Genomic DNA, 26,729 nt, shown 5'->3' with positions numbered 1-26,729 from the left:
CACCGTTGGTGCCCAACAAGGTCATCCTGTGCTACATATGCAGCTGGAGCCATGGGTCAGTCCATGAGAACTCTTTGGATGGTGCTTTAGTCCCTGGGAGATCCCTCCGGTTGGTTGGCATTGTTATTCTTAATGGTGTTGCAAGCCCCTTTGGCTCCATCATCCTTTCTCTTACTTCTCCAACGGGGACCCCATAATTGGTACAGTGGTTTGCTGCTAGCATTCGCCCCTGTATTTGTTATGCTCTCACTGAGCCTCCAAGGAGACAGCTATGTCAGGCTCCTCTCAACATGCACTTCTTGGCTTCATCCGTATTGTCTAGGTTTGGTAGATGTATATATAAGGGCTGGATCCCCAGGTAGATCAGGGTATAAAGGGACATTCCTTCAGTCACTGCTTCAAACTTTGTCTCCATATATGCTCCTAAGAATATTTTTGTTCCCCCTTTTAATAAGGACTGAAACATCTGCCCTTTGGTTGTCCTTCTTGAACTTCATGTGGTCTGTGGATAGTATCTTAGGTAATTTGAGCTTTTGGGCTAATATCCAGTTATCAGTGATTGTTTACCATGTGTGTTTTTCTGTGATTGGGTTACCTCACTCAGGATGATATTTTCCAGTTCCATCCATTTGCCTATGAATTTCATAAAGTCATTGTTTTTGATGGCTAGGTAATATTCCATTGTGTAGATGTACCACATTTTCTGTATCCATCCCTCTGTTGAAGGGCATCTGGGTTCTTTCCAGCTTCTGGCTATTATAAATAAGGCTGCTATGAACATAGTGGACACGTGTCTTTTTTATATGTTGGGGCATCTTTTGGGTATATGCCCAAGAGAAGTATAGCTGGATCCTCAGGTAGTTCAATGTCCAATTTTCTGAGGAACTTCCAGACTGATTTCCAGAATGGTTGGACCAGTCTGCAGTCCCACCAACAATGGAGGAGTGTTCCTCTTTCTCCACATCCTCGCCAGCATCTGCTGTCACCTGAGTTTTTGATCTTAGCCATTCTGACTGGTGTGAGGTGAAATCTCAGGGTTGTTTTGATTTGCATTTCCCTTATGACTAAAGATGTTGAACATTTCTTTAGGTGCTTCTCAGCCATTTGGCATTCCTCAGCTATGAATTCTTTGTTTAGCTCTGAACCCCATTGTTTTTTTGGTTCTTTTATTTCGGAGCTGGGGACCGAACCCAGGACCTTACGCTTCCTAGGCAAGCGCTCTACCACTGAGCTAAATCCCCAACCCCCCCCCCCCCATTTTTTAATAGGGTTATTTGTCTCCCTGCGGTCTAACTTCTTGAGTTCTTTGTATATTCTGGATACAAGCTCTCTATCAGTTGTAGGATTGGTAAAGATCTTTTCCCAATCTGTTGGCTGCGGTTTTGTCCTAACAACACTGTCCTTTGCCTTACAAAAGCTTTGAAGTTTTATGAGAGTTTTAGTTTGAGTGTATCTGGTTTGATGTGGAGGTCCTTGATCCACTTGGACTTAAGATTGTGCAGTGTGATAAGAATGAATTGATCTACATTCTTGCTCATGCTGACCTCCAGTTGAAACAGCACCATTTGCTGAAAATGCTATCTTTTTTCCATTGGATGGTTTTGGCTCCTTTGTCAAAAATCAAGTGACCATAGGTGTGTGGGTTCATTTCTGGGTCTTCAATTCTAGTCCACTTGTCTATCTCTGTCTCTGTACCAATACCATGCAGTTTTTATCACTATTCCTCAGTAATACTGCTTGAGTTCAGGGATAGTGATTCCCCTGGAAATCCTTTTATTGTTGAGGATAGTTTTAATAGTTTTTATTATTCCAGATGAATTTGCAAAGTGTTCTGTCTAACTCTATGAAGAATTGGATTGGTATTTTGAAGGGGATTGCATTGAATCTGTAGATCACTTTTGGTAAAATGGCCATTTTTACTATATTGATCCTGCCAATCCATGAGCATGGGAGATCTTTCCATCTTCTGACATCTTCAATTTCTTTCTTCAGAGACTTGAAGTTCTTGTCATACAGATCTTTCAGTTGCTTGGTTAGAGTCACACCAAAACATTTTATATTTTTTATGATTATTGTGAATAGTGTCATTTCCCTAATTTCTTTCTCAGTCTGTTTATCCTTTGAGTATAGGAAAGCTAGTGACTTGATTTTCTCAAAGAACCAGCCCCTGGTTTTGTTGATTCTTTGTATAGCCCTTTTGGTTTCTACTGGTTGATTTCAGCTCTGAGTTTGATTATTTCCTGCCTCTACTTCTCCTGGGTGTATTTGCTTCTTTTTCTTCTAGAGCTTTTAGGTGTGCTGTCAAGCTGCTGACATATGCTCTCTCCTGTTTCTTTCTGCAGGCACTCAGCGCTATGAGTTTTCCTATTAGCACAGCTTTCATTGTGTCCCATAGGTTTGGGTGTGTTGTACCTTCATTTTCATTAAATTCTAAAAAGCCTTAAAGTTCTTTATTTCTTTTTTTTATCAAGTTATCATTCAATAGAACATTATTTACCTTCCATGTGCATGTGGGCTTTCTGCCTTTTTTTTTTCATATTGTCTGTGGTGATCTGATAGGAAGCATGGGATTATTTCAGTCTTCTTCTATCTGTCGAGGCCTGTTTTGACTGATTATATGGTCAATTTTGGAGAAGGTGGTACAGTGAGGTGCTGAGAAGGTATATTCTTTTGTTTTAGAATGAAATGTTGTATAGATGTCTGTTTAATCCCATTTGGTTCTGTTGTTTCTCTATGTCTGTTTTTAGTTTCTATTTCCATGATCTGTCCATTGATAAGAGTGGGGTGTTGAAATCTCCCACTATCATTGTGTGGTATACAATGTGTTCTTTGAGTTTTAGTAAGGTTTCTTTTATGACTGAATGTAGGTGCCCTTGCATTTGGAGCATTATTGATATTCAGAATTGGATGAGAATTTATCCTGGTGGATTTTTCTGTTGTTGAGTATGTCCTTCCTTATCTTTTTTTGAAACCTTTTGAGTAAAAGGTCTAGTTCCCTAATTGTTTCTTGATTTGGTCAATAAAGGAGGCCAGGAAATGCTCAGTGGAAAGGACAGGTAGGACTTCTAGGTCCCAGGTGGAAAAGGAAACACAGGGAAAGAGTGGGGGCCTTTTCTGACAGACTTTGGAATGAGTAGGAAGCAATTAGGGAAGATCTCTGGGAACCTAGAACCAACCTCTTCCACGAGGTTGGTGGAGGCTAGCTGATAGGAGCCATTAAGCTTAGGGCAGGAGGAGAGATGGGATTAATAAATTGTTAAGGACACACATTTTCAAGTGGAACGTCCTTCTTTTTTTAATTGGATATATTTTTAATTTACATTTCAAATGCTATTCTTTTATGGTTTCCTGTTCATCAGCCCCTTAACTCCTCCCCCTCCACTTCTATGTGGGCGTTCCCTTCCCCATTCACTCCTCCACCACTCCAACACATTCCCCTGCACTGGGAGTCCAACCTTTGCAGCACCAGGGCTTTCCCTTCCACTGGTGCCCCAACAAGGCTATTCTCTGCTGCAGATGTAGTTGCAGCCCTGGGTCAGTCCAAGTATAGTCTTTGAGTAGTGACTTTGGGAGCTCTGGATGGTTGGTATTGTTGTTCATGTGGGGTTGCAAACCCCTTCAGTTCCTGCAGTCCTTTCTCTAACTCCTCCAATGGGGACCCCATTCTCAGTTCAGTGGTTTGCTACTCGCTTTTGCCTTGGTATTTGTCATGCTCTGGCAGAGCCTCTCAGGAGACAGCCATATTAGGTTCCTGTAAGCATGAACCTCATGGCATCATCAATATTGTCTGGGTTTGGTGGCTGTATGTATATGGGCTGGATCTCTAGATGGAACAGGCTCTGAATGGCCATTCCTTCAGTCTCTGCTCCAAACTTTGTCTCCATATCCCCTCCTATGAATATTTTTGTTTCTCATATTAAGAAGGACTGAAGCATACACACTTTGGTCATCTTTCTTCTTGAGCTTCATGTGGTCTGTGGATTGTATCTTGGGCCACTTATCAGTGAGTGTTTACCATGTGTTGCTTTTTTTTAAAATTGGTTTACCTCAGGATGATATTTTCCAGTTCCATCTATTTGCCTATGAATTTCATAAAGTCATTGTTTTTGATACCTGAGTAATATTCCATTGTGTAGATGTACCACATTTTCTGTATCCATTCCTCTGTTGAAGGGCATCTGGGTTCTTTCTGTCTTCTGGCTATTATAAATAAGGCTGCTATGAACATAGTGGAGCACGTGTCTTTGTTGTATGTTGGGGCATCTTTTCAGTTTACACCAACGAGAGGTATAGCTGGGTCGTCAAGTAGTACAATGTCCAATTTTCTGAGGAACCTCCAGACTGATATCTAGAGAGGCTGTACCAGTTTAAAATCCCATCAGCAATTGAAGCGCCTACCTCGACCAGCAAGAAAGACGCAACACCGGTAGATTCTTCTCAACAGCCTTTATTGCAGGAACACCTTGATACGAGGGACCCGGGGAAACAAAGGCACTCGCCTTAAATACAAGACAGACAGTGACTGTAAACTTATCCCCTGGGGATTGGTGGAGTATGAGATACCTTATTAGCATGCATATCACTCTGGCCTTGTAAATGCCAAAGGAAGGCCAAAGACACTGCCATAATGGTTGTAATACCACAAATGACCACTAGATGTCAGCGCCGTCTTTAGCCGCTCCCAACAAGCAATGGGGGAATGTTCCCTCTTTGTCCACATCTGGACCAGCATCTGTTGTCACCTGAGTTTTTTTTTTTTTTTTTTTTTTTTTTAATTTGGTTCTTTTTTTCGGAGCTGGGGACCGAACCCAGGGCCTTGCGCTTCCTAGGCAAGCGCTCTACCACTGAGCTAAATCCCCAGCCCCCTGAGTTTTTATCTTAGCCATTCTGACTGGTGTGAGGTGGAATCTCAGGGTTGTTTTGATTTGCATTTCCCTTATGACTAAGGATGTTGAACATTTCTTTAGGTACTTCTCAGCCATTTTATATTCCTCAGCTGAAAATTCTTTGTTTAGCTCTGTACCTCATATTTAAGCGGGTTTATCGATCCTACTGATTTTCTCAAATAACCAGTTCCTGTTTTTTTCTTTTTCTTTTATTCTTTGTATAATCCTTTTTATTTGATTTCAACCCTGAGTTTCATTATTTCCTGCCTTTTACTCCTCTTGACTATATTTGCTTCTTTCTGTTCTAGAGCTTTTAGGTGTGCTGTCAAGCTGCTGATGTATGCTCTCTCCTGTATCTTTCTGTAGGCACTAAGAGCTATGAGTTTTCCTCTTAGCACAGCTTTCATTGTGTCCCATAAGTTTGGGTATGTTGTACCTTCATTTTCATTAAATTCCTTTCACCTTTTGTAGTAGTCCATTTTGCATCATTTTGTATATGGGGAGTGTTACCTGCAGGCTAAGTGTCCACTTAGCTTGCCTATGTAACTTGGTGCTTTGTACATTTTGTTTCTGATTCTTACCCGGTCCTGGAAAACATAGCTTTGTCTGTACTGCTTTTATACAAAAATTTTGTGAATAAAACTGTTTATTCTTTAAAGATAGGTAAAAGAGAAGCAGAATGTGACTTCCTGTGCATGAACTTGTATAAATGCTTATTTTATCAAACGATGTTACAGAGAGAAGAGTTTACAGAACAACTGGGTTTATCATAGTGTGAAGGAGAAGTGAAAAAGACAAACCCATGCACACTGGCACGCACGTGCACACGCAAGCACACACAGTGACAGAAGTCATATATGATGTAGTTTTGTGTGCTGGAGAGAGAGACCCTGATAAACAGATAGATGTGTCTGATCTACAAAGGAGTACTTTGCATGCTAAAGGGGCACAGCCAGTGTTTTTACAGCATTATGTATGTTTTTCAGAGATGAGTACTGACCACTTACAGATAGACAATGGTTTCCATGGTGATGCTGAAAGGACAGGACAGCCAGCCCAGACCTGAGGGCACTGTGTTTTTGCCTGCTCAGAAATGAACTACTGTATCCTAGTCATTAGAATACTCAACCTAAGTGATAATTTACATATGTTCCCCTTGGTGGCTAAAGAACTTTAATATGCATCCAGGCATCCAGTAAAGTCCCTTGACCTTTGCATTGGAATGCCTGCAAGATCCTACTGTCTGGAGTTTAAGAAAAGAATAGAACAATGGGCTGGGAAGAATTAACAGCTGCCTCTGTTCCTGTAACACCTTCTTATCTGTGGGAAAGGGATTGAAATAGTCCTTTATTCCTATCAAACAGGAATGAAAAGAATTTCCTTGCCCAGCTGGATATTTGTAGTGTGTACCCTTCTGATGTTTCCTTTAAAACTCCACCTTCCCCTCTCCCACCTCCCACTTTAGCATGTCAAGCTGTATTGGCTCTAAAGCTGTTTGCTGCCTTTGAGCTGGCAGTACAGATAAATTCATTATGAGTCTAAACCTAGTTTCTTCCATCGATTAAATGCCATAAGAATGCGAGTAGTACGCTGTTAAACAAAAAGTATGTAGTAAGCCCTTCTAAGCATTCTCCTTTCTTACACACTACACATCCTTACACACATTTTGGTCTCCTCCCCCACACCCCCACCAGAAAAAAAAGGGGAGCAGGACCTTTATTACAACCAGAGGGAACTCAGTATCCAAACCAAGTAGGAATCTCAAGCTGTAAATTACAGCAAGGGGAGTGTTGGGATAGGTAGGAGCAGAGCCAGTATCATGAGATTACCTATCACAGGGCTTTGCTGAGGTGCTCCTGCTATGGTGTAGGGTCACCAGTGATATCAGTGGACAGTAAGTAGGTTAGCTGCTGCTAGTGGAACTGGTGCTGCTGCTGCTGCTGCTGCTGCAGGTGCACGTGCTGCTGCTGCTGGTGCTGCTGTTTCTGCTGTAGTGGGTATCCAGTGGGGATGTCCACAGGCTGTAAATAAATGCTTTTCTGGTTCTTGGAGGACTGGTGTGCAGCTCTAGCCCAGTCCTGTCCGTATATGATAGTGTGTAGGTTGTTGTCCCATTGCAACAGGTTGTACAGTTTTGTTGAGGCAACTTCACGCTGCAAAGTATAACTCCTCTGTGGCACTTTAACCCTTCGATGAGTCTGATATTTATAGTTTGGATATTTCTCTCTGTGTAGGGTCTTCAGTCTCTGCGCCTCCTGGAAAAAGGGCCTTTTTTCGGCTTCTGTAAGGCTTTTCCACTGATATCCCAGCTGCTTGCTGATCTCTGAATTCTGCATGCTGGGATTCTGTTGAGCCAACTTGCGCCTCTCTCCACGGGACCACACCATAAATGCATTCATGGGGCGCTTGACATGGCCCTCCATGCTATCTAGACAACTGTCACTGCTCCCAAAGCTCTCCCTTCTCCAGAGATTAATATGTCCTCAGGCTGTAAGGAAGGCTGAACGCTGAAAGTGAAGATCTGAAATGCTGAATGTAGTGGAAGAATTAGGATTGCAACCAGGAAGTCAGAGATGGGATGAGAGAGACAGAGATAGAGACAGAAACAGAGAGACAGAGACAGACAGAGACAGAAGTCAAGATATAAAGTGTAAGGGGTAAAAGCTAGTATCCGAACTGTGTTTGTAAGAAAGATTTTAGTATTTAAAGTGTGTAAGAAAATATTCATCCCTCCTCCCTCAGGACCTCCCACGTCCAGCCCAACTAATCTACTTTGAAGCCACCACACAAACCTACATATTGTCAACCAAAACCCCTGTGGATTGTAAATGTAGAGACTGCACTTTTACACTCCTTAAAATCATACAACTTTCTCTATGGTCATTTCTTCTCAACAAGCATTAAGATACAACAATGAGCATACTAAGCCGTTCTTTTTGCCCTGTAGCATACATGATATTTATGATGGACTAACTGAGAAATAAACAAGCATGTACAAGTGGTAGAGAGGGTCAAAGATAAGTAGGAAAACAATCAATTGTATCCTAGTCCAGTAAGCGAGGTAGCATGAAGAAAAAGAATCAGTCTGTCCAGGGCAATAGCCCACTATAAAGATCTACACCATGGGACAAAGAAAAACCAAAAACAAAAACAGTAGTAATGCTGAGTTTTAGAATTGAAAGCTACAAAACCTAAAACTCAACAAATATCTCAAGGAAGTTTTCTTTCTCTCTTTGTCATATACATGCATCATAAAGCTCGTTTGTACAAATTTCCTATGTAGTAATACTAAAAATATTGTTATTAGGATTATTTCAATACAACCAACAGTTGTTGCTGGCATGTTGCTAAAGTGCATTTGAGACTCAATTATTTACAGATACACACAGACACACACACACTCAGACAAATACAACAGAAACACACTACTGTATTGTCTACTCTGAAAAAATGTGTCCTGAGCCTTGGTGGGCTGCAGAGGGACCCCCATCCAGAAGCTAGAGACATTTGCCTCAGGTCACTGCAGAAGACATCTGTCTGGATATCCAGAAGTACTTCTCTCTCCGACAGAGAAGGCTGGAGGGAGAACACATGCAATCCTGGCTGAGCTGCCTGGTATATGAGAGTTCACAGAGCTGCTGACCTATCTGGATTTGACCACATTGTCCAGAAGATAAGCAGTGTGTACAAGGGATGGTAGGGGGACTCTTAGCACAGGCAGAGACACTTCACAGAGTGCCAGACAAACCATCTCTTAGTTCAGTGGACGGTAGATGGCCTACCAGAGGAGCCAATGTCGGTAAGTAGAGTAATGTGGGGAGCAGAAGATGCAGACCTCCAGGTCAGGGAAAAGCCATTTGCTATAGGTCCCTCCTGTGAGGCAATAGGACAGGTATTTCTCAACATCCACAGCCAAGCCTATGTCTCTCCCAGTTTGCTTCGAGGACCTACCACATATGTCTGCTTTGCCCAAGAACGACCTACCACATATGTCTGCTTGGCCCAAGAAGGACCTAACACATATGCTGCTTGGCCCAAGAAGGACCTACCATATATGTCTGCTTGGTCCAAGAAGGACCTGCCACATATGTCTGCTTGGTCCAAGAAGGATCTACCACATATGTCTGCTTGGCCCAAGAAGGACCTACCACATATGCTGCTTGGCCCAAGAAGGACCTACCACATATGTCTGCTTGGCCCAAGAAGGCACAGAAAGGTTTGTCAGCACTTGGAGAGGAAGGTATTGTCGGGTGTTCGGGAAATGCTGAGGCAAAGTCCTTTCAGGCAGAGAGTCTGAATGCCAGCTCAATTCAAGTAAGAGTAAAGGAAACACTGTGAGTAATGCCCAGCCAGCCTTCCTCAATTGTGTGCTGGCATTTCATATTCTGTGTATATTCATGCCGGATAGGTCTTGGCCAGACCTTGAAGAAGTAGACCTTGAAGTAGGAAGGGGCCACATCTTCTTGAGAATCAGCAAGGGAAGATCTGGAGAAGCCCCCATGATCCTCAGACTCATCAATCCCTGCTCTGCAGCTGCTGTGTCAATATAAGTCAAGGTGGAGGGGCACCAGACACCCAGGTGAGGCCTAGCAGTTTTCCTGTGTTGTGGACACAATAACAGGAAAAGCTGATACTTGTGGAGAAAGTCAGTTTGAGGGCACTGATGGGATGGAAGTTGGGGAGTTCCATAACCGTGCTGACAATGAAGCTGCACCTTTCCTAACACTGCGGGGATGGGCTTTCTGGGTTACTCTCAGAAACCCAGACTTTACTCTTGAATCCTGTGTCTGAGTCAGTGTGTCTAGTGAGGTCACATCCCAACATTGAGAACTGCACTGGAGGGTGGCACAGGGAATTCTGTCAAGGCCAACATTCTGTGATTTCCCACATGAGGCAGGAGCAATTAGTGTGTCCTCCAGGACTCTGAAGCAGGAGTTAAAGTGCCCCAAATGCCTTGTCTGGTAGCCTGTTATTGCCTGGTTGCTCTTGATGGAGGCATTGATGATCTGTGTGCTGTCTTCCTAAGAGAGTGCATGTAACCTATTAGGAGGAGGAAATACCTTTCTCTCTGACTTCCTCACTCAGCTCCAGAAAGGACCCCCGTCCATTCTGCCAAGCCACTGCCCTTGGCTTTGGCTCTCCATCCACTGGCAAAGGCATGTTTTGGCATCTTGCCACTTTGTATCCTCAAGTACAGCCCTTCTCTACCCCTATTTCCTCACGTGGATAACACCTCATGACTACCAGTTGCTGAGGGAGTAGTGTCACTGAATGGCATGTCAGTCCCAGTCCTGTCTCATTTCTCCAAGCACACGCTGCCAGCCATCCAGATCATAGCATCCAGAGTCCCTTTTCTCCCATCAAGGGCATCAGAGGACTCCCTACCTGAGACTGCCTTCTAACTTTCCTAGCAGAGACCTAAGGTAATGTGTACAGGCTGCACTTGGCCATGGATTCTTTTTGCCTGCTATTTATTCCATGGATAGCCTCTGCCTTTATAATTCTCCTCACGGGACTACCCCAAAACAATATGATAATGGCTTAGAGAACCAGGTCCTTGAGTACTTTTGTTCTTCCAGCCTTCTCCAGGTGCTTTCCAATAATGTTTCTTTGTCAGGGTTAGGAGAGGGGCCCTGTCTATTTCCCCCAAGTTTACCAAGTCAAATGTAGTTATCTATTGCTTGTGTCAAACCCATCACACAGGACAAGAGGACTGGGGGGTCCTATCATCATCCACCGTCTAGCTTGAAACCTGAGTAGAATGGCCCTACTCCGACCCTGTCTTGTTGACCTGTGTGGTCCTTGGGGTCAGTGACAGGTCTGACATAGAATGTCCCTCAAGGACCAAAACTGTTTCAATTCTTCAGAACAAAGAGGACAAACAAGGGCTGGGGAAGCCAATACAACAACCAAAGGACCTCAAGTGTTTGAGACACTCTATCCTGCATTGACATTCCTGAAGTTGCAGTGACTAAGGCTAGGCGGCCAAGGGAAAAGATCCAGCATTCCACGGAAATCCACACACAGCAAATAGCCAAAATATGTACTAGCCTCTCTTCCAAACCCTTGATTATTCTGGCCTGGAACCCCCTCTATCCTGACATTAGAAGCACCTCTCCTTTTCCTGCCCAACTGCCTTCTTAGTATGGACATCAGTTATAGCTCATCTCAGAATGTACTGAGAAGCACCCTCTGAATGTCTCCTAACACTTCAGGAACAGCACTGCTGGTGTCAGATGCCACTCTCAAATAAATATCTACCTGTTGATGAGCATATCTCTCATTGTTCTTTACACTCAAATGACATATATGTATATAGAAGAAAGTCAACATTATTCACATATGTGCTAACACACACACACACAAGAAAAAGAGGTAGAGAGAGTGGTCTATAGATAGATAGATAGATAGATAGATAGATAGATAGATAGATAGATAGATAGATAGATATAGATATAGATATAGAGAGACAGACAGAGAAAGACAGACAGAGACAGACTGAGAGAGAGGAACACAGAGAGAAAAGCAGGGAGAGAGAGAGATGGAGAGAGAGGGAAACAAACACACACAAACACATACAAAGAAAAACAGGAAGAGAGAGACAGAGACAGAGAGAGACAGGGAGATGGAGAGAGACAGAGAGTGAGAGGGAGATAGAAAAACACACATTTGGGATGATGTCACAGGTGAGGCAGGTACAGGATAGAAGGAGGTCTGTGTTTGAATGAGAAGGAAGGACAGGCAGGAGAAAAGTTTGAAGGAAGATGAGGAGATTGGAACGGAAAAGAAGAAACAGGAGGGGGAGGGACAGAAGCCGTGACAGAACAATATGACAGGGGATGTTAAGATTCCATGCTGTACCTTTACAGGTTGTTATGGATGTTTTTAAGGGATGGATATGTATTGGGCTTTGTATGTTTAGGTGGGCGATTGTATCTTATTAATTGGGCCAAAGGTTATTGTGTTGTGTGTTCTTTCATGTAGTGATTTTAGTGTAAGAAAGTGGGCACTGGCTGTCTGGCCACCACAGAGTTGGGATGTGTGTTTCTGGCATGGAAACCTGCCTTGGGAACTAAATAGGAAGAAAGATTGCTGATGGCTCACAGAGAGGCCTTCGGTAGTGTGATATGGGTTGGAGCAGAGCAAGTGAGAGGCTTTGCTGACTGACAGTTAAGATATCCAGCAGATATCTTGGGACACTGTGGAATAGACCTAAAGTGGTGATAAATGACCACCATACTTTTTTATTTTTTATATTTTGACAACAACAACAGACACACACACACACACACACACACACACACACACACACACACACACCCCAATAGTCACCTACGTAGGCTGTATATCCATCAAATACTTTACCTTCCTTATCATCAACAACTACTCCACATCACGTGTCCTGCTTGTAGTCCCAATGTCACCTTCTATCCCATATTTGTAGGTACACACTCAGAACTGTAAGATACAGGGTGCCCTGCCAGGAATGACTCCTAAGGTGCTTCTAGGTATTGCAATGCTTATAGGAACATTCATGTAGGTGTCGATGCTCCCCACCAGTGCCACGCTAGCAACGGGATCAGACAAGTATGCTAGCCATTTGGTTATAATCATCATAGGAAGGAATTAGGCAAAAGGACCCACCACAGTCCCAGGAAACCATTCACTCCTGCTGGCGCCTAAGGGTATAGAGACTAGGGGCTGCCCAGGAAGGTATATGAAGAAGGTATCCATTTCCATGTCATTGCCACAACTTTGAGATCCTCATAAATTCTGAGTGACACACAGATTCATAAATTCTGTCTGTGACAGAATATGAAGGAGGTCATGTTAGACATTCTTGCAGGCCACTGGAGTCAGGAAATTGACATGGCCCTGACTCTGTAGGAAGCTGATTAGACAATTTCTGCTTGGTCCTAGGACTTTGGCTGAAGGACTCTAAGAAACACCTCTCAGCTGACAGGAGCCTCCTAAGGAGCTGTCTCCTAAGAGGCTCTGCCAGAGCTTGACAAATGCAGAGGCAGATGCTCTCAGCCAACCATTGAACTGAGAATGGGATCCCCAATGGAGGAGATAGAGAAAAGACTGAAGGAGCTGAAGGGGTTTACAACCCCATAAGAACAACAACAGTATCAGCCAATAGCCCCCCGAGGGCTCCCAGGGACTAAACCAATGTCCCAGGAGTACATAGGGATGGCTCCAGTTGCATATGTAGCAGAGGATGGCTTTGTTGGCCATCAACAGTAAGAGAGGCCCTTGTTTCAAAGCTTGATGTCCCAGTGTAGGTCAATGTTGGGTGGCAGAGGTGGGACGGAGTGGGGGTGTGGGTGAAGGAGCACCCTCATAGAAGCTGAGGGAGGATGGGATAGCGGATTTCTGGAGAAAAAACTGGCAAAGCGAAAACATTTAGAGTGTAAATAATATAATCCAATAACAAGTATTTATATATAAAAAAAAAACCTCTCATGCCCAGAGTGACTATTTTGTTCGTCAGCATGAATTGATTTCCCCTAATGTTCTAATTTTTTTAATAGTTCTCCTTTTTGACTTTGTTGAAATTATATCTGATAATTGAGCTAAATCTGCATAATTGAATTAGTAAAATATGTGTAATGTCTAACCTACAAAGAAAAATAGACTGTCACTTCACTCAGTTAAGGAAGAAAATATAAACAACAGGAGAAAAGGTTGTTTTATTATGGAAGGTAGGTAGACGGGAAGTAGAAAGTTAGGAAGTTCTTCCTCGTATCCTCCCTTTTTTGTTTGTCTTTCTTTTTCTCCTCCTTAACCCAGGTTCTCTCCATCTGCCCTCTTGTCTCTCCTTGCAAAACCACCAAACAATGTATGTGTGTAGAGACATTATATTCTTAAATCCAGCGAAAAGGAAAACTATATTGTATCTTGTGTCTAAGCATGCTCATACATATGAAGAATAAAGGGGGCTTCAGCTCAGAGTCTCTTAATCATTGTTCCAGCACCATAGTTTTAACTGGGTTCCCACAGCTAAATTCTTTTAGATGATGTGAACATAAATGTGATGATGACTCTGATACAAGCCGAACAAAACTAAAAGACTACATGCTATATAAGTCTGGGTTATGCCTTCTACAAGGTTTGCCTGGGTGCTTGCAAGCCTAAAGGTTTTGCAGGTTGTACACAGTTAATATTAATTTGCTTCATTACACTCTGTGTGGAAAGGGATTCAGTCTTCTCTTAATAAGGAGATGTGGCAAAATGTCTTGATAAATTCTGTCTTCAGAACTCTAGTGAGACTGCCTAAAACACAGCTGGACTTGTTAACTGTTCTTATTCCTTCCAAAGGGAGGAGACAGGCAAGATCAATGGGCTTTCAACTGTGTATCTTGTCAATCCTCCCACCTGGTTGTATGAGATTAGGCTCTAGTTATATGAGACCGCAAGGTTTTCTGGGTATACAGGCTAAAAACTCGAAATAGGGAGGATCCCTTCAAAGAAGATATACTGAAGAAAGGCCTCAAATATTGCCTAACATTTCCCCTTGAAAATTTTCTTATAACAAATGATGTCTCTGCCTACTATTTTATAATTCATGGTAGTTAAGATGTTGTATTCAATGTCGTATATACATTAAAATCACATAAATCTCTCTCTCTCTCTCTCTCTCACACACACACACACACACATACACACACACACACACACACACACACACACACACACACACACACACACACACACACATACATTGAAGAGTATTTTCAAATGCATAAAAATAATTATGGGTGTCTACCGCTCTGTCTACTGCCTGCACCTTCTTAGTTCTTGTTAACCCAGCACCTATGACAAAAACTTAATACTTAAATATCCATATAAGGTAATCTTCTCTTGTACAATATGCCAGCATACATTCCCATAATTATCGTAGTCAACACATGTTGACAAGATATGACTGAAAGATGTATGTCTAATCCCTTATATCTTTGTTAACTTTGTTAAGCTTTATCTATTTAGAGTCCCTGAGTCACATAAAAAGCCTTGGTGGTTTGTAGAAGGATTCATAGAAAGAAATGGGGTTCCTACTCTCTCTCTATACTGTAATCGATAGTCCAAAGTTTATTTTCATTGTAAAAGAGCTTCAATTCAAAATGATAATTTCTACGACTCATTATGATAAAATTATAAAAATCTAGTGTCCTGAACATTAGTAATTGTAAGCTCTTTTTTTTTTTTTTTTTTTTTTTTTTTTGGTTCTTTTTTTTTCGGAGCTGGGGACCGAACCCAGGGCCTTGCGCTTCCTAGGTAAGCGCTCTACCACTGAGCTAAATCCCCAGCCCCTAATTGTAAGCTCTTAAAGACATTTAAGCCATACAAATTAATGGTCAGTCTCCTTATAAACGATCACGTTCTTTCATGTACTCAGAACTGTGATTGTAGTCAAGCTAATGCAGATCTATTTCTTTTACCGAGACTAGCTTGGCAGGATGGACAAACTACATCTCCCATCTGTATATGTTGTCAAAGTTAAGTCCGAATCAAGTATCTCGAAGCAAGTAAACTTACTCTCTTTAATGTAAAATAATATTCAAAATTGGAATACTAGAAGCAAAAACAAAACTATTTTTATGAAAAAATAAATGCTTGGGTAAAATAGGTTTCATTTATAATACACTTGCATAGCAGGATTTCCGTAGGCCTATAAGTAGGTCCATTGTATGGAAGACAAGAGTAAGCCCCAGGCTAGCTTTGTTGCAGGAGAAATATGCATAGGAAAATAGGATGTCAAAAGGCTGATGGTGCTGTCTTTGTCTGTTCAGGCCTGACCAGCTCTGACTGTTGTAGACCTGACCAGCTCCTGCCTCATGGAGGATCTTCCAGTCTCACAAGCTTCCTTTATTTCCCAAAGAACAGAGAGTGAAAAATCAACTACTCTGGCCTCACTGTCTCCTACACTGACATGTGAGGATGCTATAAACAGTGGAACCTGGAAAGTAAGCCTATCACTGGACTGGTATGGGACCTGCGTGCTAGTTCAATTGACCATGCCCTCTGCTATGCCTTTCAAGTCTTCATTTTAACAGGAGCTAATTTCATGGTCCACACACTAACCACAAATGATCCATGACTAAAGGGGGCTGCCAAGTTCTCTGCCATCAAACTCATAGTTTAGGGCAATGATTCTGTGTACTGAAGTGGTGCCTTTGGAAACTTAGCTAGACAATTTTGTAAACATAACTCAGAATGGGGTTCTATTTGTCTTGTAAATTGCCGATTAGATGCCGAATTCCATGGAGTTTTTTTAAAAAAACGCTTCCAGGTGGTCTTTCTTTATCTGGGAGTCCTGATGTAGCACACTGCTATTACAGTTGTTTTTTCCTACAAAACTCTGGTACATCCTCCAGCCAGTTGTACAATGGCATTTGAGGTTACTAAACAAAAGTTATTTTGGACTGTCTCTTAATGTTCCCTACAAAGTTGTACAGTTATTACCTCCTGACTTTTGTCCTGGATCTTTGCCATCTGTTGAGTTTTATCGTGACCCCTTGGATGGACCCTGTCACCGTTGTCTCCTGCTATTCTTCTTGTTGGACCTGACAACCTAGGACCTGAAAGAATGTGATTGACTATGCTGTAATAGTGTACCCACCCTTACTTTAGTTTCGGTGTACTTGTATACATGAAGGTACTTTTGTACACGGATGTGACAAAGAAAGCAATGACCCAAGGACAGTTGTTTGAACTGAGAAAAGCATGTAAATAAACACCAGTAAGAACATACAAAATATTAACAAGAGCAGCAATTTCCCAGATCTCGGTCTGGACAGACCAAAGTTAAACACAACTGCCTGGCATGTACTGTAGATTATATCTGGGAAAGCATGAAAGCAAAGCAGAAGGCCAAGTCTAGATTCAAGTACACCGACCAGATTGGAACCTATAGCTGTGGACTGACATCCAACAAGAATAAAACATGCCTTATGAATTGAATGAAAATGTTTGTCACAGGAGGCACAAAATCACATCCAACAACAATCTAGGGGACAAAGTGGACATGAGGGGGAAAAATAAGGTCCTCTGCCCTTTTCCGGTATCATCTCTCACAGTACCCAAGGCATTGCTCACATTGAATCATTCTTTCAATGTTTCAGCAGACACTATTTTAGTGTGCAACAGCTGCTGCCCTTTCTACACAGTCCCTTTTGCCAGCTCAAAAAGGAATCTGCATGCTAAACTCCTAAAGGCAATTCTGGCAACCTCTGACTCCTGGATCCACCTCTTCACTCTTTTGGCCACACTGAGCACTGTTTTCAGGTCTCAGAGCTAAAACAGGTGAACTATATCCTTTTAATGTCTCTGCTTCACCAGTTCTCAAAAACCTTAGAGAAGTTTCTAGCCCTTCAGAACCATGGCTGCTGCAATATCTACCCCAAGACTAGATCTGACTACTGCTAAAGAGAGGATCAGTACCCTCTTCATCCAACAATGCTGCTCATGCACCAACAAACCCTAACTGGTTTGAAAGGTGGTTGAAACACACAAGGACAGACAAAAATACAACCACAAGCCTCCTTTTATGCATGGGCCATGAGTTCTCTCTCAGTCTGTCTCTTTCCCTGGATCACTCCTTTCCTCATTATCATCTGCATTTTCACACTTTTACACGGTCTTCACCCTACTGAAATTCACCTCATACCCAAAGAAACCCTCCATGTAAGCAGCTCTCCCAGTGGATCTCACCAGCACGAGGCATTAAGAGGCACCCACGTAAGAGCAATTGAGCTCCAAGCGGTACAAGACAGCCAAAGGAAGACCTGACTTTGGTACAGCAAAGTATAGTCACCCTACTGAACCAAATAGATTGCCTGGCTGCAGTGTTCCTCCCAAAATGCAATGCATTAGATGTAATGATTGCCGAAAAGGAAGGTGTCTCTGCCTTGCTAGAGGAAGGATGCTGGCTTTCTGTGACCGATCTGGCCAAGTACCAGAGAAAGCTAAGCCATCACTGAACAGAATTAAAAACAGAAAAGGGGCAGACAGCATTTACCTGACTGCCAAGTGATGGTTTTGCTTCCTAGTCAGGTACTAACATTATGATTTGTGCTAACTTCACTCTTTGTTTCCGGTCTTTCTGCTGTCTCACCAAGTTTCTCCAATGTAGACTACAAGCTTGCACTGCTCAGAGGGTCACAGAGTCCTTTATGGTCCAAACCTCACAGTCCCTGCCTATCCTACCTGGAAGGGTCTCAGCATGCTCCTTCCACCATTCAGAACATAACCATCTCCTTGACTCCTCTAGATGGATGATGTCCCATCCCCACTTGCCACCCGGCCTTCCCACTCACATGAAACTATGGCCCCTCTCCCATCTTCTTTTTACCCTTCCAGAATTGGGTTATGTTGGATAATGATAATAGCCTCAGGTCATGAGGAATCAAGTCAAGATGTAAGGGTCAACAACCCTCAGTCAAAAAGAGTGACTTAGGTCCATCCTGCCTGCTCATTTCTGTCCACCTGCAGAAACAATATGTCTGGGCCTCAAAAGCAAACTACACAGATTCCACTCAAATCACACACACACACACACACACACGCACACACACACACACACACACACACACACACACACACACACACACACACACACACACAGTACACACAAGCTGGAAGTTCCTGGTAGCTACCCAAGTATGTGTTTATGTATAAAAATATTTTCCTTCACGCCACTAAGTGCACTCAACGTTCATCCCAGGAAAAGGTTGACGCCACTCACTATTGCAACAAAACAGTCTCAGCCTGTTGAGATGGAGTCATTCTGCCTCTCTGCCTTACTTTTCTTACACTCAGGATGGTACAACAAGCACCCTTAAATGTATCTCTGAGTCCCATCTGTCCAGTTCTTCTCCCCATTAAGCCATCAAAATACAAAAGTACACAGGGTAACAATGTTGTGCTCTCTCCCATGTGCACTTAATCTCTGTTGGGAATAAAACAGTAACAAATTCAGAGACTGATGAAAGAAAAAGTCATTCTCAGCACCGAGTTCTGCAGAAAGGGAATGTGTACACACTGTCATGGAGACCAGGGGCAAAAACGTCTCTGGAACATTGGTTTAGGGGCAAGAGAGTGGGTTTTACAGTCCTCCCATGGGGAGAAATGTCTGCCCCCTCTCTCTGTCTGTATGGTGGAACCAAACTTCACATCTCATTGGCCAAGTACACATGCCTCATCCAATAAACAATCTTGGGCTAGAGGTTGCTTCCCCCTTTCCTGATATTCCCCTGTAAAATGTGTAACAGAGTGCTGAGTCCAACATGTACCAGACACCAGCTAAGAGAGAGAAGAGGAGGCCTAGCATCTCCTGTAAACCCAGTGAGGCCTATGAGCACCAGTGAGGCAAGTTCTCACTATGCACTGTAGGCTGGCCTCAGACTCACTGTGTGACTCATACTGGCCACAATCAGTATGAGTTTTAGGCGATTGTGGGGTCAATGTTAGAAAAGAAGCTGTGTTTCCTGTGCAGAGATTGGAATGTGACAGGTCCAGACGCTACTTACCTTACCTTGGGCTACATCTAGTTTACTGAAAGAACCATTCCTTGCCTCTCTGTGTACCCATACCTCCAGGAGTCTTCAGGGAGCCAGTGAATTAAAACTTGATAACTACTATTTGGCCTGAACAGAAGGGAAAACTAGGTTTGGATTCCAAGTGTGACACTGAAGCAATAGATGACCATGGACGTTAACCCAAGAGGTACTTAAACTTGGACACCAACTATGTACGCTGTGCAAGCTCTTCACTTTATAAAAAGAATATAAAACCATGTGATTTCACACTACTTATCAAGGGCCTGTTTGTTTGAATTGGAGGCAGGGTCTTGCTATGAATTCCAGGCTAGTCTTAGCCTTCCTCCCCTCCTCTGCCTCACAAGGGCGTGATAAACATTGGTGTGGATGCCAGTTCTGTGGTGAAAGTGTAGTGAGGTGCTCAAAATCCATAACTAGCTTTTGTTATATGGTTATGCAGCACACATTTGCTTTTCTAAAATCATTCATTTGTCCCCTGTCACAATGGCAGGGGGTCAGCCTGTCTAAACAAAGGATATCAGATGACCCTTGACATTCAAAAGAAAAAATCATTTTTGGGCTCAGCCATTGCAGTTGAAAAACCTGGAGAATAGCTCTTTGCGTCCGTTGGTTTGGTGTTTTATAGCTTGTTTGCTTTTTGACTTTGTGTGTTTTGCTTCTCTATGCAAGTTCATGATATACTTTGGGGACTGTTGTCACCTGCTGCCAGTGTTATAATCACAAACCTAAGTTCATTTACTCCTTGTCAGCTAGAAAGGGCAAACAGCCAGGGCAGTTGTTGGAGAAAGAAAAAGTTTTATTTAGAAGACTACTAAGAAGGCAGAGAGGCAGACAGTATCACAACAAAGACTGTGTTCTTTTAGAGTAGCAGGACTTTTTAAAAACCTTTAGTCAAGTGCTTAATTGCCTGGCTGTGCATGGTTGGGGCATATGTCTTAGGTGCCAGCATAAGCCAGCAGAGAGTGTTGGGTCCCCTGTAGCTGGAATTCCTACAGGCATTTGTATGCCAAACTCCTGTGTCAGAACACGAATCACTCTTAACCACGAAGCCATCTCTCAAGTCTCTTAACCCATTAGGTGGCTTTTGTCAGACTCACCAGTTGCAGCAAAGCCAGTGGAAAACTTCTAGACTGCACTCTGCCTTCCAAGGATCAGAGATCCATTGTGGAATGGTAGGGGTGGAAAAGACAGAATATGAGAGCCAGAGGATGTGGATGGCTACAGGTCAATGGTATTCCTTCTCATACAGCAGGGCAGCTGCACATATGAACTCACAGAGGTTCTGAAGTCATGCAGAAGACTATTGCAATAGTTACAAGTACGCATGTGACATCTGAAGCCACACTAAATTCCAGTGTCTTTCTTATCCTTGTATTGTCATGAAGTACCCCATGAACAAGGTACCTCAAGAAGCTAAGATTGATTCACTGGGAGCTCACAGTACCAGAGGGCTGGCGTCCTTGACTATGATGGAGATAGGCTGGCAGGCAGGCACACAGAATTGTGCTCAGAGCATTTAGCAACCGTCCAGAGCCAAGTGCAGCTGGCAGTCTCTGACTATTGTCAGGGTCCAGCCTCAATTCTGAATGACAGTTCTCAACTGGAAGCAGGGGAAAAAGTATAAAAGACTACTTTGGAGTACAAACCGACAGGCAATTTTTCAATGCTTAAAGTTTCTTCAATTTCTTCTTCTTCGTTGTCTTCATCATCTTCCTCCTCCTCCCTCCCTCCTCTTCCTCTTCTTCCTTCCATTCTCCTTCTCCTCCTCCATCTCTCTCTCTCCCTCTCTGTCTCTCTGTCTCTGTGTGTCTGTCTGTCTGTCTGTCTCTCTCTCTCATACACACACACACACACACACACACACACACACACACACAAACACACACACACACACCTGCAGCTTGAGGCTGCACACTCTGCACTTTCTTGTGTGCTCTTCTTTTCTCCTCTGTACTTTTCTTTTCTCAAACTCACACACACATACACAGATGTCTTAATTCCTCTTTCACTCTCACACACACTCATCAAACACACCTCACACATATCTCACACACATCACATGCACTTTCCTTTCACTCACACAGCTCCTCTCTGGTAGAGGAAGTCTGGTAGTATTCTGTGCTAAAAGTATCAGACCCTGGGGTTGGGGATTTAGCTGTGGTAGAGCGCTTGCCTAGCAAGCGCAAGGCCCTGGGTTCAGTCCCCAGCTCCGAGAAAAAGAAAAAAGAAAAAAAAAAGTGTCAGACCCTGGGCATTTGTTTTTTGGGAAACGTATGATGGCTTCTATTTCTCTAGTGGTTATATGTTCATTTAATTTGCTTTTTTTTTTTTGGTCTTAATTTAACTTTGGTTTGTGCTACATAGCAGGAAAATTATTTATTTCCTTTAGATTTTGCAGTTATGTGAACTACAGGTTTTAAGGTATGCCTCCATGCATTTCCTTGATGTCTGATTTTGAATATTCTCTTTATGGTTTAGGTAGTTCAGATTAGAGGTTTCCTTCCTTCCTCCCTCCCCCCCCTCCTTCCCTTCCTTCTTTCCTATCTTTCTTTTTTGAACCATGTTGTTGATGTTCTAGAAGAACCAATTCTTTGTTTCAGTGAATCTTTAAATTGTTATCTTTTTGATTTTACTGATTTCAGCCCCGAGCTTGATTAATTATTGCCATCAGTCTTTTTGGGTGTGCTTGCTTCTTTTCCTTCTAAAGCTTTTAGGTATGTTGTTAATTTGCTGGTATGAGATTGAACAAGTTGTGTGGTTTGTTTGTTTGTTTGTTTTAATGTTCACACAACTTGCATCTTTGAACTGTTTTCTTTGTGTGTCCTTTAAGTTTGGTTATGGTTTGTGTTCATTTTCATTGAATTATAGAAAGTCTTTTTTAATTACTTCATTTCCATTTTAACCCATTTTTTCTCAGTTACATAATTTATTTGAGCTAAATTAGCCATCTCCTGATTCACGCAACTTAGTGTTGTTTTAATGGATGTGGAATTTTTCTATAATTTCATAATCTGCCAAATGTCATTACTCTTGATAATGTGATGAATAAACTTATTTTTATTACTATGATACATCATTCTTGAAAACATTTTTTTTAACTCTGTATCGAGTTGTTTAATTTCCACAAGTTTGTAAACTTTCTGTTCTTTCTGTCATTGTTGATATCCAGCCTTAATCCATGGTAGTTAGACAGGATGAAGAGAATTACTGCAGCTTTCTTGTTTTTGTTGAAACTTTCTTTGTGTTCAAGAATATGGTCAAGTTTTGAGGAAGTTCCATGAGGTACTGAGAAGAAGGTATCTTCTTTTGTGTTTGTGTGAAGTATTCTGTAAATGGATTAAGACTTTTTGATTCATAAAATTTACAAGCTTCAGCATTTCTGTTTTTGTCTAGATGGTATGTACAGCAGTAAGAGCAGGGTATTGAACTCTTTGACTATTAGTGTTAAATGGTCCATATGTGATTTAAGCTGTGGTAGTATTTCTTTTGCAAAAATGGATGTTCTTGAATTTGGGACATAGATATTAAGAATTGAGATGTCATCCTCATGCATTTTTCTTTTGATGACTATGAAGTACACTTTTCTATCTCTTTAAATTAGTTTTGATTTGTATTCTATTTTGTTAGATATTAAAATGGTTATATCAACTTCTTTCTTAGGCCCATTTATTCAAAATATCCTTTTCCAAGCCTTTGATATCTATTCATTATTTTAAGATGTGTTTCTTGGGTGCAGCAAAAGGATTCATTCCTTAACATATGTTGTGTTCTAGATTTCTTTAAGGGGATTGTTCATTTCCATTAAAAGAGCCTCTACTGTATTTATAGAGTGTTTTAAAGTCTTTTTCTTTTCTTGTGTTGTAATATTCAGACCTTGCAGACATAGGATAGCTTGCTTTATCGGAGACATTGTCCTGGCCATTTCTGTGTTTTTAAGCTGGTGCCTGTGCATCTGGGATTGAGATGGTTATGTCCAGGTGCTGATTTTTGGTCCAGTGTTTGTTGGATACATTTTGTTTTTGTTTTTGTTTTTGTTTTTGTTTTTGTTTTGTTTTTCCTCTCTAAATTTTAGGAGACTAGTTGGCTGTGCGTTGTCTGGTAGAAGATTATCTGTGGATCTGTTAGTTGTGGCTACTGAGGGTTCTGGGTAAAATGTGTTTCTGAGTATTGGAAGCTGATACTTAGGAATGGGCCAGGCATTCTCAGAAGAGAGGAGAACAAGTATTCCAGCAGAATCTACTTATTTGGTCTCTTTGAAATGGGAACAGAGTGTGAAGAGAGGTCAGCTATAGGGCTGGGCAGTTGGATCTGGAGGAAGCCAAGGAGAGGTCTATAATCAACCTACCTGTTTCCCTGAAAGGGGGTGCCCTATGGCAAGGAGGGCCTCTGGAGTTGGGAGTGGGATAAAGCAATTAGTAGGTGGAGGGAGATTAGGAGGGGAAATTCTGTGGGATCCAGAGGAGTTGAGGGCTGTGAGGGCAAGAAGAAGGCTACAACAGGTATTCTGTTTCAGAGATTTGGAGTGTAAGAGGAACTGGTTATTTTTCAGTTCCCCTACCTAATTCCCAGGCTGGCTCATTGGCATGGTCTCAGGGAATACCTGCTGGTGTTGGAGCCTGGAATAATAGAATGAGTCAGGGGAAGGAAGTTTTAGGAGAAGAGCTTCATGATCGTGGTAGGTTATTTTTCCACTGATGAAGTGAGCTAATTCAAACCAGATTAGATTATATAAAAGGCAGATTTATTGGGAAGCTGTTCGAGGGGAGTTCACTGGCCCAAGAATCAAAGCCAAGGTCACCATGGGAAGGGAGGAAGAGAATGAGATAAAGAGTACACATGCACAGAGAAAGGAGAGGGAAGTGGGGAGAGGAAAGAGGGAGGGAGGGAGGGAGGGAGGGAGTGAGAGAGAGAGAGAGAGAGAGAGAGAGAGAGACAGACAGACAGACAAACAGACAGACACACAAAGACAGAGACACAGAGGCAGAAAGACAAAGAGACAAAGAGAGACAGAGAGACACACAAAGACAGAGACACAGAGACAAAGAGAGACAGAGAGAGGGGAGGAAGGGAGACCACAGAGTTGTGATAAGTGGGGAATTGAATGAAGATGCAGCATAAATGAAGATCTGTGTTCAGACTACCGGCTGAAGTTGGGAACTAGGACAAAGCAACAAACTGGGAATGGAGGTTAGAAGGAAAAGCTCTGTGGGGTCCATGGGAAGTAGAGATGGGGGCAAAGAAGGCTGAGCCTGCTGTTTTAATGCAGGGCTGGATGTGATACTGGGGAGTCTTGGAGAGCAGAGGGAAAGGGTGAGGTGAAGATCTGCAGTCAGCCTACCTGCTCTTCTTCTGGAATTGTTATTGGGTAAAGACCCAAAGACCACTCAGTACAACCAAAGTTTGTAGATTAAGCCTTCTGCTTGGAGAAAAACACTTCTCACAAAAGCAGCCATGAATGCAATTAAAGGAATTTTTTTAAAAGATAACACAGAAAAAGTACATTCTGGTTAGCAGTAGGTAGGGGAAGATGCAAGCAGTTCCACAAGTATTGAGAGGCTTTTGGGGTCCTGATTGAGGTTTGATAATAATAAAGACATGGACACATCTATATAGTTTAGAAATGTTTGCCTGCTTGCTGGGGGAGTCTCTCAAATAACTTCCTAACTTAACCAGACTTCTCTGCCATTCCCATCTTCCCTACCTCAGCCTCAGCTGGTTTTTATTCTACAAAAAGCTACAGTCCTTTTTGTTGTGTATTTTTATCAAAAAGAAAGGGAAGCCAGGAGTATGTTTGGTAGAGGCCTGGTATGGTAGCCGGGTCAGAGTGGGAGAAGGAGGTGTCTCTGCAGGGCCATGCTAAGGCATCCTTTCCACCTGAGGTATCAGCCATAAGGTGCATGGAGTGTGGAATAGTGTTTATTTAGGGCATGGGGAGGAAAGTTGAGGGGGTAGAGACAGAGAAAGGCAGAGAGAGGGAGAGAGTGAGGGGGAGGGAGAGAGACATACAAAGAGGGAGGGAGGGAGGGAGAGAGGAAGGTAGGTAGGTAGGTAGGGAGGGAGGAAGGTAGGTAGGGAGGGAGGGAGGAAAGTAGGTAGGTAGGTAGGGAGGGAGGGAGGGAGGGAGGGAAGAAGGAAGGAAGGAAGGAAGGAAGGAAGGAAGGAAGGAAGGAAGGAAGGAAGGAATAGAGGCCAGCCAGGAACACTTGGAGAGAGCAAGAGGGGAATGGGGAGACAAGGACAGAGAGGGAAGAGGGTAAGAGGTTAAGAGAGCAAGAGAGGAGGGGGCAAGCAGCTCTTTTTACACTGAGTTGTCATACCTGGCTATTGCCACCTAATTGTGGGGCAGAGCCTAGAAGAAATGCTAACACTAAATCACGAAGTCAGAACCAATCAGACCAGCAGAACAACACCTAGTACTTCTCTTTTGGTTGATTTTTGGCATTGAGGGCTACTTAATCTTAACTAAGACAACTTGCCCTCTAACATGATTATCTCAAACAATCATCTTTGGAGCAGGTGAGGAAAGACAAGTATTTACATACAGAAAGCATAGAAATGGACCATAGAAAGGACGATACCAAATACTTGCCAACACTTGGCTCTGCCAACACAGCAGTTAAAAATTGAAAATGCAGGGACATACCTACATAGCCATTTGATAAAATGGATGTGTGGGGTAGATTATCCCAACAAACAAGAGCCAAGAACCTGGGGAATTTCGACCCTGAGTTTCTAGAACAGGTTTGAGTGTTTTCCCATAGAATTTTTTCAGGGCAAGCAGTAGAAATCAGATAGTTTCAGCTAAGACAAACTAGAGAAACCTTTGCCCTGTTTTGAGCAGCCTTGTACTGAAAAGTTTTAGGAACCAGAACAGTTGAAGAAAATGCTCCATTAATTTTACCATTTGTTTGTATTCATACCAAAACCCATATAAAACAGCATAACAAACAAATTTGATCAATTATAAAAAAATTTGCAGTTCATACAAAATTCTATTTATGGTAGAAATAACTAATTGAGTTATAACGGAAGTTATAACGAAGTATTTTAGAAGCTATATATTATTGTTGAACATCAAGGAATTATTTATTACTCAAGGGCACGTTATTTTGGTGAACATCACAAAATTATGTAATCATTCATTATATAATTATTGTTTCAGCATCATGACATAGTACTAGAGAATTAATATTTTACTTTATGTAAAATACTGGTTTTAGGAGAGATTTATTTCACAAAACTATAGGCTACTGAAGGTAATCAATTCAGCAAATGTGACTGA

General features: G+C 42.3%; 2 protein-coding genes across 2 annotated transcripts in view; one reads left to right on the top strand and one right to left on the bottom strand.

The window, feature by feature from the left end:
• The window catches only part of Kdm5dl1 (lysine demethylase 5D like 1), a 37,324-nt gene extending 20,476 nt beyond the window's left edge, over positions 1-16,848 (top strand). Inside the window, exon 4 of the mRNA XM_087601383.1 lies at positions 15,680-16,848. Within this exon, the coding sequence (XP_087457509.1) occupies positions 15,680-15,685 (6 nt within the window). The 3' untranslated portion in view covers positions 15,686-16,848. The remainder of the gene's footprint in view (positions 1-15,679) is intronic.
• Positions 6,800-7,309, bottom strand: Sry3C (sex-determining region Y protein 3C). Its single transcript, NM_001416757.1, has one exon. The coding sequence runs from the start codon at positions 7,307-7,309 to the stop codon at positions 6,800-6,802; it is 510 nt and encodes a 169-aa protein (NP_001403686.1).
• Positions 16,849-26,729: the final 9,881 nt, after the last annotated feature.

Source organism: Rattus norvegicus, chromosome Y, assembly GCF_021556685.1.
Source record: "Rattus norvegicus strain SHRSP/BbbUtx chromosome Y, alternate assembly SHRSP_T2T, whole genome shotgun sequence".
Taxonomy (NCBI): domain Eukaryota; kingdom Metazoa; phylum Chordata; class Mammalia; order Rodentia; family Muridae; genus Rattus; species Rattus norvegicus.
This window is presented reverse-complemented; position numbering and strand designations above follow the sequence as displayed.